This window comes from Fragaria vesca, linkage group LG6, assembly GCF_000184155.1.
Source record: "Fragaria vesca subsp. vesca linkage group LG6, FraVesHawaii_1.0, whole genome shotgun sequence".
NCBI classification, from domain to species: Eukaryota; Viridiplantae; Streptophyta; class Magnoliopsida; order Rosales; family Rosaceae; genus Fragaria; species Fragaria vesca.
The window spans coordinates 28,129,134-28,142,488 of NC_020496.1; the positions used below are offsets into that span (position 1 = coordinate 28,129,134).

Here is a 13,355-nt window from a genome sequence, read left to right on the forward strand (position 1 = left end):
AAAAGCAAGTGATGCCAGTTAGCTACTGCAACTAAGCACTGTATAGTACTCTGTTCTTGTCCATCCTTTAGCTACAAACTGAAGTCTCATCTACATTTCATGCTGAGGAACTCAAGCTATCATGTGGATCTATTGTTCACAATAAAAAACTTATGTATTCAGTTATTTACATGTAACTATCGGATTGATGTATACGAAAATCAATTAAAAAGCTATTGTCCGATCATGTCCATTACCACCCATTACCTAAATAGTTGTACAATTTATTTTAGAATTATCTAATATTGATCATAGGATCACCATGATTTATAAAAATTGGAAGGTGAAACTAGCCATAAAAAAATAATTATAGTAGTAGCAAACAATCAAGTCAAAATAATATGTCCAAATTGGTCATTCCACAACAAAAAGCACAAGTCAGTTTTCAGTTTACCAAACACGTTTATTCTGTTTTTGCAACTCACAGCACTTATAAAAAGTCAGTTTACCAAACACTCAGCCACTTTGTTTTCTAGTTACTTATTCTTAAGAATAAGTAAAAAGCTAGCTTTTTTTAAAAGTACAGCTGCACCAAACACAGCCTTAGGTGACCTCTGTAGCAGTAGTGGGTGGTGGTCTCTTGTATATGTTTTCGTTTTTTTGCTTGAAGGTGTCTTGTATATGTAAGAGTGGGGTTTGTTACTGGGCAAATACTCTCTTCGTCATTGATGCAAGTGTAAGCAAAACCTCGCCGTTCAAGTTGCTTGTTATTCGGAAAACTTACCGATTGGGTCCCATGATCTAGTGGTCAGGACATTGGACTCTGAATCCAGTAACCCGAGTTCAAATCTCCTTCTTTTCTTTTAATTTATTCTTGAATTTCGCAGCCATGCATATCCAGATTATCTTCCCTAGATGATCGCAAATATATCCAGTGAACAGAACACTTCTGAAGTGAATGGATTGTTGCATAGTTTTTTTCTGATAGTGAAAGAAAAACTTTCAATTAGCAACACACTAATTATGAACAAATCAATTGAGAATCTCGCTAACATATTCCATAACAACACGTTAAGCAACCATTAGCCATCAAATAGTCCCATTGAATCATCGAGTGCAAGGAAACGATGAGGGGTAGCAATCACGTACAGATCATGCTTTCTCCGGTTTGATCCCATTTCCCAGCTCCCAATCAAAATGATAGAGCAACATGAATCATTGGAACTCCAAATGAAATCCCCGGACATATTCTTCTCCCAGTCCCAAAAGGAATGAACTCAAAGTCGAAACCCTTATGAAGTCTACATTTGACTCAGAACCATGCTGCATGAACCTCTCTGGCTTAAACGACTCCGCATCAACCCAACTCTCCGGATCTCTTCCTAGAGCCCATAGGTTGGTGATCACTTTGACTCTCTAGCGTGCAATGGAGCTGGAGGGTGCAACCTCAGAGTTTCTTTCACAACTGCTTTCAAGTAATCCAGGTTTTGAACGTCTGCTTCTTCAACTTTCGGCTTTCCATTGAGGAGTTTCCGTAGCTCAGCTTGGGCCTTGTTCATGGCTCTAGGGTTTCTCAGCAACTCCTACATTGCCCATTCGATGGCAGTAGCTGTAGTGAATACGTCCTGTTCAATCATACATACACTATGTGAGTACTAGCTAGACAGTGAATACATCTTTCTATCTCACCTAGAATAAGGCAATATATATGTTCGAAAATTTGTCTCAAACAAGTGAAAACAATAGTAAAGGACAAGAATAGCGAGGAAGTTTCGGTATGACTAATGTGATATAAATTATTAACTTACCATCATTACATCTTTGATCTGATCGGTTGTTAAATCAAGCTCCATGGACTCCTGAAGTTTGAGAAGTACATCAACAAAATCTTCCTCATTGCCTTGAGTTTTGATCTTATGATCGTTGATGATGCTGTCAAGAATCTTTCCAAGCTTGTTTTTCATCTTCTTCATTGCAGGTATAGTTCCAGTGATGAAACCAAGAGATCTGATTGAAGGAAACAAGTCAGGTATGCCAAACCCTCCAGCAAGTTTTACTGCTTCTTGAAGCAATGAAGTAAACTCCTTCTGATCTTTGCCCTTTTTTCCAAACGCTGCCCTTGATACTATCCCATTTGTCAAGCTGAAAATCTTCTCACTGAAATTGATAGGAGTAAATCCCTTTGATGATGAAGAAATGGACTCGATGAGATTCGATACCTCTTCTTCTCTTATCAATCCGGAAGACTGCACACGCTTATTGTTGAGGACTTTGAGGACACAAATCTTGCGTATCTCTCTCCAGTAATCACCATAAGGTGCAAACACTATGCTGCCTTGACCGAAAGACATGACTTCTACAGCCAAAACCCGAGGCCTCTGAGCAAAAGTGAGCTCATGAGTCTTCAACACCTCTTCTGCCGCTTTGGGGGAAGATATCACAATAGCCTGCAATTGACCCAGTTTGAGGTGCATAATAGGTCCATGCTTCGAGGCCAAGTCTCTCAATGCATGATGTGGTACTGGATTCCCAGCAGCCAACTGATGCAAGTTTCTGTTGAATATTTTGAATATATTTATTTTTCTTGTATATGTAGGTTAAATATTATGTATAGATATAGGAAATATTTTTCTATTAACACTACAATTGTATCTCTATATAAACCTCTTATATGGAGAAGAATAATACATTGAAGCATATCAAATCATATTGAATCATTATTTTCTACTTGGCATCAGAGCTTGCCAGGTTCGATCCTTTAAATTTACACCCAAAACACCACAAATCACTGCGTACCAAAAACCCCACAAATCACACACAAATTCCCAAATTCCAAAACCAAACCTGAATCCCGAATCACACCACAAACAAATTGTTGCATACATCAAAATCATAATTCCTGAATCCTTGAATCTCAAAAACCAACCTCCAAAATGGCACACCAAATCAACTACCATACCACCGCACCATGCCGGTCTCCATGCAAACCAAATACATATGCGAACTCAAAACGCTCGGTATGTGGAGTATTAGGTCATAGCAAGCAATGTTGCTTTGAAACAATTAGGTACCCGGATTGGTGGGATCTCACCCTGAAACCTCGAAAGAATCAAGCAAAAGCTGTCATAGCCACTACAGAGGAAGACCAACCGTCCAATGCCTCCAATGTCGCACAGTCAAGTTTGAGTAGTAAGGTATCTATGAATAGTTCCTGGATTATTGATACAGGAGCATCAGATCACATGTGTAATGATCCTAGCCACTTGAAAAAATTAAAACTCTCCTCTCAAAATATTGTTTCTACCGCTGATGGTATCCAACTCCCGTCACCAGAGAAGGCTCTGTTGTCCTATCAAACACATTAACCCTTGATTCTGTATTAGTCGTCCTTTATTGTCATACATTGTCATACAATCTTCTCTCAGTTGGCCAAATCATTTAAGAATTATCATGTATTGTCACCTTTTATCCATCATTCTGTGTATTTCAGGACATTCTGACGCAGCGAATTTTAAGTTATGGAGTAAGAAAAGGGAAATTGTACTACCTACATCTGACAGAGACATGGGAGAAACATATGCAGTCTTTGGGTCAAGCTAATCAGGTCAATAGAGCTAAGAGTGGGTCATCTAAACTTCGGTTATCTTAAGATGCTGCAACCGCAATTATTTTCGGGTGTCGACTATTCAAATTTTCATTGCGACATATGTGAACTGGCCAAGACCCACCGTATTTCATATTCACCAAGCCTAAATAAAAGTCATGTTCCATTTAAGAAGATTCACTCTGACGTGTGGGGTCTTGCAAAAATTTCTTCCCTCTCTGGCGCCCGGTATTTTGTGACATTTATTGATGATTGTACCCGTACGACTTGGGTGTCTCTATTGAAGAACAAGCTAGAGCGATATTTATTCTAGATTCAAAGAATTTCACAAGATGGTGTCCACACAACAAGTGATTCGAGTTTTCCAGTCTGACAATGGCAGAGAACATATTAATGGTCCTATGCAAGAGTTTATGTAGTTACATGAAATTCGACATTAGACTTCAAATACTTATACTCCTCAGCAAAATGGATTGGCAGAAAGGAAAAATCGGCAGTTGCTTGAAGTTGTCCGTGCGTCTTTGTTTGCTTGAAGGGTATTCTAAAGAAACAATATGAACCAGACACCAAAGCCAAAACTAGATATCCTTTAGCTAATTACATGTCTAACCATAGGTTGGCTGGGTCACATGCTCTTGTCATTAATCAATTATCCAGTGTTTCTATTCCGAGTACTGTACAAGATGCAATGACGGATCCCAAGTGAACTCAAGCGATGAACGAAGAACTAGATGCATTACAGAAAAACTCAACTTGGGATATTGTGCCTAAAAACCAGCTGGGAAGAAGACCGTTGAATGTCGTTGGGTATTCACCATAAAGTTGAAAGCAGACGGGAGCATTGACAGGTATAAAACACGGTTGGTTACCAAGGTATACACCCAGCGATATGGCATTGATTATGAAGAAACGTGTGCGCATGTAGCAAAGATCAACATTGTTCGAATCTTGATTTCACTTGTAGCAACTAAAGATTGGCCTCTACGACTGAAGAATGTTTTCCTCAATCGAAACTTAGAAGAAGAGGTGTGTATGGACATGCCCCCAAGAGCCAAATGTAGACCTTGCGATGTCGAAAAAGTTCGTAAGTTGAAGAAGTCTATGTATGGTTTGAAGCAGTCTCCTAGAGCTTGGTTTGGAAGATTCTCCAAATCAATGAAGACATTTGGTTCTAGACAAAGCAACTCGGATCACACTTTGTTCATCAAACGTAATCAAGGTAAGATCATCGCTCTGATTGTATATGTTGATGATATGATTGTTACATGAGATGACCCAAAGGAGATGGAGACTCTACAGAAGTACTTTTGAAAGGAGTTTGAGATGAAGGACCTTGGACAGTTGAAGTATTTTCTCGGAATTGAAGTTGCAAGGTCAAAGACTGGGATTTCTTTATCCTAGCGAAAGTATGTACTTGACTTGTTAGCTGAGACCGAAATGCTTGACTGCAAGCTTGTTGAGACACTAATTGAGATGAATCACAACCTTGCCATCTATCCGAATCAAGTTCCAACTGATAAAAGAAGGTATCAACGTTTAGTAAGGAGACTTATTTATCTTTCTCATACTAGACCTGATATTGTTTATGTTGTGAGTGTGGTTAGTCAATTTATGCATTGTCCCAGCGAAAAGCATATGGATGCAGTGTATCGTATTTTGAAGTATCTTAAGATGACACTTGGAAAAGGCTTGTTGTTTGAAAAGAAGGGTGAATTAGAAGTTGTAGGGTACACAGATGCTGATTGGGTTGGTGATAAGATTGACAGACGGTCTATATCTGGGTATTTTACATTTGTTGGAGGAAACCTTGTGACTTGGCGTAGTAAGAAACAAAAAGTCGTTGCAAGATCAAGTGCTGAAGCAGAGTTTCAAGGTATGACACATGGAGTTTGTGAGATGCTGTGGATTCGTAATGTATTAAAAGAATTGGGTTTCAAACTCAAGAAACCCATGGACTTGCATTGTGATAGCACGTCTGCTATTGAAATTGCTCATAATCCTATTTAGCATGACCGGACAAAGCATGTGGAGGTAGATCGACATTTCATTAAGGAAAACTTGGACAGGAAAATCATTCGTTTCCCTTTCGTGTATACAGAAGATCAATTAGCAGATGTTCTCATAAAAGGAGTGTCAAGGAAAGTGTTTGACAACTCAGTTGGCAAGTTGGGCATGATCGATATCTATGCACCAACTTGAGGGGGAGTGTAGAATATTTTGAATATATTTACTTTCCTTGTATGTGTAGGTTAAATATATATTATGTATAGGTGTAGAAAATATTTCCTATTAGCACTACAATTGTATCTCTATATAAACATCTTATTTGGAGAAGAATAATACATTGCATGAAGCATATCAAACTATATTAGCAGTTTCCATGGCCCTGGTGGACACTTTGGATTAGAGACTGACCTGGCCTTGGATTTCTTCCACAAAATAACCAAGATCAAGAGAGCAGTGAAGAGAGGGATGTAGGGTAATTGGAGCATTAGTAGGGACGTACGTTGGAGAAGCTAAGTATCAACTTAAGGTGGAGTATATTGAATGTGTTATAACTTCTGGCATGGAATCGATCACTCTTATATTGAAATATTTCACATAGTTAAAGTAGTGCATGTGAAACGATTGGTGACTAAATGATTTCATTAATCAGGATTTTCATGATTGTTTCGACAAATCTCACAATGTTATCAAACATATGACTCTCGATGTTATCAAACATGGTGTAGTAGAACACTTTTGACTAGATGACATCTCCCTCAGATGCATCACACCAACTACACCTGGAAATTAAAAGTAGCCTAACTGGAGAAGGTTGTTAGTAGAACACTGTTTTCTGGCGATGGATGAAATTTAAAATTTTCATTCAACAACCATCTAGTCTTCGAAGTTCGAACAGGTTCGTTTAAAAGATTTGGGATTATAAATTAGACTGCTAGTGTAACTGATTAACTGATCTAGCCCACAAGTTCCATATTGATCAGCAGAATGGAAAATACTGGAGAGCAAAACTCATGAACCCCAAGGCCTTTTTCAGTCTGGTATTACTGCAACAAACAACCATTAGTCGATTACATGGAAATCGGAGGGGCCAGAACGACCTATTAGTCTTGAGACATGCTATATTGAAATGCATCCCAATCTATCTACTTTGGGTTAAATAAAGGTGACACCCTCCTTCGAACAATCTCCTGAATCTGTTCTGATGACAATCCTGATGCAGCATCCTCAAAGTTGCCAATTTCCATCTGCTGGCGCAACTGTAAGTACCAAAGCCACAACAATATATTACCCAAAAGGTATAGTAGGACAGATCATTTGCAAGAATCGGTTAAAAAGTGGATATTCGCACAGCAATAGAAGTTGTAGAACATCAATGGTGCCAACTGATATACATTACTAAAGAAGTTTTCATATAATGGGTGCTTTCTTCTTTAAAAACCATATAGACAAAAGAGGCATCTGAATTTCAAGTCCATTCAATTTTTTCCATAAATCATTAATAATACCAATCTTCCTGTGATCCAAGATCCGCATCTCTAATCCAAAGTAAGCCAAATGACATATACGGCCGCATACCTTCTCAAGGATTGCAGACTGATCATCCAGGGGATATTTGCGCATGTGCTTTAGCATCTCCAGTTGCTGAAAAAGAATTACTTCTGGTTCTTTAGAAACATAAACCTTTAAATTACAGTTATCAACTGTGATCAGATATTACCTGTTCATGTAGTTTCTCTTGAATCTGCATCCTTTCAGCAAACTCATTTGCTCCAAGCTCAGCTTCATCACAGGCCAACTCTTCCCTGTCACAAGCAACATTTCTAAGGTAAGATTTGTGCCTTCATATGTTCAACCTAATATGATTCTGTGGAAACCATGTTTATATCAAAGGAGTCCCCCTCCACTTTGCCGAACAAATCTTCTTCCCCAAATCTTGCTTTTTAGGCCTAACATAGACTGCATACCCTCAGAACCGGAGCCAAGACTTACTAGCCTTGAGCATCCTTACACCAGCTAAAATATCTATAGATAAAAGAAATACACAACTCCAATAAAATAAAAAAATAAAAATAACACCTTATACAGTCCCCCCACCGCCAAAAAAAAAGACACTCGGAACCAAACAGAACTTAATTTTCCTTGAGAATGAACACAGATGTTCCATGTAATTGGTAAAACAAATGGAAATAAGACAAAAATACAAATTCACAAGTTTTAACTTAAAAATATAATTTGCCTTGTCCACATTCATTCTAGGTTGGATGGTCAAATTGAAGAACAAAGAACTTTTACGCTAATTGGGTAACTTCACAAGTTCACATAAAGGCAGACAAGTGGATTACCTTTCAATGAACTTATAGAAGCGAATCATCATATCCTGATCATTCTCGTACTTCAAATTCACCTTTCCCAGGCATGATATGCCAAACCTTGGATCTGTAGTAAAAGGAAACAATTCCAAGTCAGTTTGTACTGTGGTTGTGGTATAAAGCTTCGTAGTCCATAGATTACGCATCATGATTGTGAAAAGCAAGATTGCCAAGTAACTAATTTCCAATCACCACATTAGCATCAAACCCATACAAGCTATATGTATCAAGATATACAACACATTGAACATGTACAATGCAGTATGATATATACTTTTGTTGGCACAAGTACCTGTTGTTCATTGTTTTGATAGAATAGAATGTACAACAGTCAGAATATGAAATTATATTTAACAATTTTTCTTTTTGAAAATTATATTTAGCATTTGAAGAATGAACTTACCAATACCCATTTCCACAAATATCTCTTCTTGGATGGCAGTGGTCACAGCTACAGCTTCCTGCATATTGCAATACTATACATATCAGACAACTAAATAGAACAAATGGATGAAGTACTTAATAAGTACATTCAACAAGGAAAAGTAAACATCATTTCATATACTTCCAAACAGCATAGTGTCTTATAAGCTCTGCTCATTATTTGTAATTATGTTCCAGGTCATCAATTCTTATTGTGAATCCAGAAATCCATTAGTACTACCCTCCAGTCATGCTAGTTGTTTATTTCAGGGAATAAACCTGTCATTGGTCTCTAATTGGTACCGATGTCATAAGTTCAATGACGGAGTACATGGTATTGAGTCACACATGTCAAAATACTGGATATAGTCCGATATACTGGTAACAAACTCAGAGACTACATATCATAACACCCACTACGGCCACTATTACCTGGAAATGTATTTGTCTCAAGTAAAATGCCCAAGGCAGCATAGTAAAGAAACCAGTTCAGGTAAACAAGCAGTAAACTAGCACAGATTTTCTGGAAATAACATCATAGAGTAAAGCTCTGTAACGAAAGAGAGCACAGAAATTTACAATGGAAGGGCAATAAAACCCACCTGTTTATCCTCAACCCCATCTGCAATTCTTTTCTTCACTTCTGCAAATTAAAAATAATTAAACCCAAACCCACCACATCCCTCCACTCCACAAACACAAACCCGAAAATGGGAGCACAAAAGATAAACCAATATCTTAAAATACAGAGCGAGAAATGGGAAATGGTACCAGGCTGAGAGGTAAGGAATGCGAATCGATCAAAGAGATGGAGCAATTGCTCCCTTGATAGCATTTCTGAGCTCCCAGTAGCCATCACACTCAATTTCAATATCCTCCAAAGCTTCCAAAGCTATGGTTTTCAAATATCAGTGTTTAGTTTAACCTATTTTCTTATGAGGTCCAGATTAAAAGCCACCCTCACATTTTTCCTTTTCCCCTTTTACTATTCAACCCAAAGTGAAAAACTGAAAATTATATATAGCCAAAAAGTAGGGAAAAACTAGAACAAAGTATTAAACTTTTGCATTTATCATTATATCTGAAGACACAGAATAACAAATACAGAACATGTAAAATCTATAATGAAAGAAATAAAGCCCTATAATTCAGAAATCCTCATCCATCTTGAACACATGGTTGCCACCATTTCCACTAATACTGTTCATAACTGAGGCCTTCTGGTACTCCCCAACTCTCTTCTCAAAGAAATTGGTCTTCCCCTGAAGACTAATCAGCTCCATCCAATCAAATGGGTTCTGCACATCATACAGTTTCCCATATCCCAACGCACCCAGCAGCCTATCAGCGACGAACTCGATGTACTGACCCATCAGATCACCGTTCATCCCAACTAAGGCGCACGGTAACGCGTCGCAGACGAACTCCTTCTCTATGTCAACCGCGTTCCGCACGATTGACTTCACGCGCTCCTCGGTGAGCTTCATCCGGAGGAGGGAGTAGAGAAGGCACGCGAAGTCGCAGTGGAGGCCTTCATCTCGCGAGATCAACTCGTTCGAGAAGGTCAGACCCGGCATCAACCCGCGCTTTTTTAGCCAAAATATCGCGCAGAAGCTTCCCGAGAAGAAGATCCCTTCCACGCAGGCGAAGGCCACGATCCGCTCCGCGAAAGTTTCGGAGCCGTCGATCCATTTCAGGGCCCACTGCGCCTTTTTCGCGACGCAAGGGATGGTGTCGACGGCCCGGAAGAGACGGGACTTCTCGTCCGAGTCTTTGATGTAGGTCTCGAGGAGGAGGCTGTACATCTCGGAGTGGATGTTCTCAATCGCGATCTGGAAGCCGTAGAAGGCACGCGCCTCCGAGACCTGGACCTCCTTCATGAACCTTCCGGCAAGATTCTCGAGTACGATGCCGTCGGAGGCGGCGAAGAAGGCGAGGACGTGAGTGATGAAGTGCTTCTCGCCGGGGGTTAGGGTTTCCCAGTGGCGCTGGTCTTGATCGAGATCGACCTCCTCGGCGGTCCAGAACGACGCCTCGGCCTTCTTGTACATCTCCCAGATCTCCGGGTATTGAATCGGGAACATGCAGAACCGGTCCGGGTTGGCCATCAGGAGCGGCTCTTCCGGAATCGCAGGCATTTTGGGGAAGACGAAGACGAAGATGAGATTTCAAATTAGGGTTTGGGGAATTGTGTGTGATATGGAGGAAGGAGAATTTGGGGTGGGATTTATAGAGGGCAGGGATTTGAATTCGAATTGGGATTTTTGGGAGGAGCGGGTGATTTGAAATTTTTAATTCGGGAAGCTTGCGCGAGAATGAAGGGCATTTTGGGGAATTCGTACGCGCCGAACCCGATTTGTGTGGTCTGAGATTGCGGGTAGAGGATGAGGATGGTGATTTTTGGAGGGTATAACTGTCAGATTGCGCCGCTGGCGTTTTGAGAAGAGGTTAGGTGGAGGGTGTTTTGGTGAATTTGATTAAGCTTGCGAGGGAAGCTTGTGGGTTTTTGAAGTTTAGTGGTGGTGGCGGGAATTGTTTTGCGCGAGTTTTTGGAGCGGTGGGAATTTAAAACGGTTTGGCTCGTAAAGCTAGGCGGAATTGAATCTAATGGTTTATTTTTGGTCCCCTATTGTGTACCATGTATGGTCGATATCAAAATGAATGGTGGTTGTTTCCTAAAGTAAGCATAGTATAAAACATGGTTTGGCACTATGCGGCTGGTTAATTACATGGTTTTGTGTGTTGGAATCATGTGCTAATGAGGTGTTTAGGGTGTGAGAGTGTGCTAATTAGGTGGTTAAGTGTTAGGGAAACACGTGTGGGATTGTGCGCACACACTTGGACACAGACCCGAGCATGCCCCTAGTGTCAAGGGACGCATCAGTCCGTGAGGAGCACACACGCTTTGTTTATGTGTGTTGTGCAAAATCCTTTATGGGCGTTGCGGCCGAGCCCATAGTCTATCCCGGTTTTTATTGGATTAATGTAGAAAGAATGAAGTCCATTTGGAGGAAGAAATCCGCATGCGGCCCAAGGTTAAAACATGTAAATAATGTGAAATAATTTTTTGTGTTAAAAGTTCACACGTCCAATTTTTTTTTATTTTTTAGACACGTCCAATACTGGGTGTTGAAGATGGTGTTAATATGTTTGTTTGTGAAATAATGTGATCAATTCGACCATATTTGCGTTGTTAAGAAATCCGCACTTGTTATGTCGCTCATCTTCTCTAATTCGTACGTCAGAATTTCGATGAGATTAAGCCATTCATTCAAATGTGAACCGGCTGCAAACACCCTTCTTATGTATGAGACTTAAGTGATATGCTCATCAACTTGCAACCAAAATGTTATAACAAATGGAACAAATGAATACATATCAAGCCCTTTTTTGGCTCGAAGTAAAGCCACGAGGCCAAAAGGCCCAAAACAATGGAAAGAACTCGCAAGTAAAGACGTTGTATGAAAGAAAACAGTAGACAAATCACAAATGACGGCAGGTTACTCTACTCCCAATACTACACTAGGTACGCAAGAGCAGCGGAAGCAAAACCGCTGAAGAAACTGAGGGAATTGGCAAAGGCAAGTTTTTCAGGGAATACAGATTTTGAGGAAGCTAGTACCCAGAGTCCTAAACCCTGAGCTTCTCAAGCTCCCACTTCTAGGATAGAACTCTAGTATGATAGGGCATTTTGGTCAAGTTTGTGCGCCTGCACATAACTTGTTATATACTTATAGCTTCTGTCTAATTCACTTCAAGTTTCTATTGTAAAGTTGCTCATCTGATTACTGAGTATTGCAGACATTTTTCAGAGTAATTGATAGAAGATTCTCATATCAGTAAAGAAAATTTGCAGAAAACATTCACACAATCGAAAACAGAAAGATGATTGACGTTTCAAAGGTGCCAAATTTCCTATTTCAAAGTTTTCAACAATACTATTTGAAGCAAAATCCATGAATCTAAAAAATCAATCCCAAAAAGCTATTCTGAGCCGAAAACATATGATCTGACATGCTTCTGAAATCAACTATCTAAATAACTTATAAAAAGGACGTTCCACGCTATTATGAGCCAAAAACATACGATCCAAATCCACTACCAAATGTGAAAGAAGAAAGAAAAAAAATACAGATATACAAACCTGTAACAAAACTTAGGAGCTAAGCTAATGTTATAATGCGCAGCTAACTCTTAACAGGTGGGGGTAGACCGGAAGACCTCCTGATGAACCTCACTCATCAACTAAAATCAAACCAAAAGCCTGTTTGCACTGACCATTACCTGGTACAGTTCATCTATCTATTTAAAAATCTGGAAGGAGAGACATGAGAGCACCAGGCAGTAAAACTAGTAGAGCTAGGACTGCAACTGTAGTCCCTGTACTCAGTCCTGCATCATCTGGCCCTGTTGTACTACAAATGACAGCAGGTTCCTCTATTGCGGAGACTACACTAGGTAATCAGAGAGCGGCGGAAGCAAAAACAGGTAAAGGGACAGAAATTAGAGCGAAAACCGATCTGAAGAAACTGAGAGAATAGGCAAAGGGCAAGTTTTCTGGGGATAAGGAAGCTAGTACCAGCTACGGTCGTATACCCTAAGCTACTGAAGCTCCTAACACTAGTAACTTAGCAAGTGAGATAGGGCATTTTGCTAAAGATAGTACTCCTGCACATAATTCTATTTCTCCTGAATCATATCAGTTCTAACTCCTAATGCTCCTGGGGACATTCAGTTCAATTTACATATCAGTAAGACAATCTGCAGCAAGCATTCACATATTTGAAAATAGAGAGATGAATGACAAAGTCGAAAAATGTATTATATCCTTGATGACAAAGAAACAAAAGCCGTGAACCTAAACAGTCAATCCCCACAAGCCAGAAGAAAAACAAAGAATGCGAGACATGGCTCCTGGAAACAAGTCTATCGAAATCCAATATCAACAACCAATAGTTGATGCAAAAGAAAGA

At 39.7% G+C, this 13,355-nt stretch overlaps 4 protein-coding genes across 4 annotated transcripts; 1 reads left to right on the forward strand and 3 right to left on the reverse strand.

Annotated features, from left to right (window-relative positions):
* Positions 1–1,382: 1,382 nt before the first annotated feature.
* Positions 1,383–2,453, reverse strand: LOC101313732 (germacrene A oxidase-like). Its single transcript, XM_004305855.1, has 2 exons — positions 1,788–2,453; positions 1,383–1,562 (listed from the first exon to the last, which is right to left on the reverse strand). The coding sequence occupies exons 1-2, from the start codon at positions 2,451–2,453 to the stop codon at positions 1,383–1,385; spliced, it is 846 nt and encodes a 281-aa protein (XP_004305903.1).
* Positions 2,454–5,020: 2,567 nt separating this feature from the next.
* LOC101314017 (uncharacterized mitochondrial protein AtMg00810-like) lies at positions 5,021–5,590 on the forward strand. Its single transcript, XM_004305856.1, has one exon. The coding sequence runs from the start codon at positions 5,021–5,023 to the stop codon at positions 5,588–5,590; it is 570 nt and encodes a 189-aa protein (XP_004305904.1).
* A 1,018-nt stretch (positions 5,591–6,608) lies between these two features.
* Positions 6,609–9,272, reverse strand: LOC101313232. The gene is made up of 7 exons (XM_004303919.1): positions 9,154–9,272; positions 8,985–9,025; positions 8,363–8,420; positions 7,933–8,026; positions 7,308–7,392; positions 7,166–7,231; positions 6,609–6,846 (listed from the first exon to the last, which is right to left on the reverse strand). Exons 1-7 carry the CDS (start codon positions 9,236–9,238, stop codon positions 6,733–6,735), a joined length of 543 nt encoding a protein of 180 aa, XP_004303967.1. The 5' UTR covers positions 9,239–9,272; the 3' UTR covers positions 6,609–6,732.
* Positions 9,273–9,383: 111 nt separating this feature from the next.
* LOC101313532 (ribonucleoside-diphosphate reductase small chain-like) lies at positions 9,384–10,581 on the reverse strand. Its single transcript, XM_004303920.1, has one exon. It carries the CDS (start codon positions 10,518–10,520, stop codon positions 9,531–9,533), a length of 990 nt encoding a protein of 329 aa, XP_004303968.1. The 5' UTR covers positions 10,521–10,581; the 3' UTR covers positions 9,384–9,530.
* Between the last annotated feature and the right edge of the window lie 2,774 nt (positions 10,582–13,355).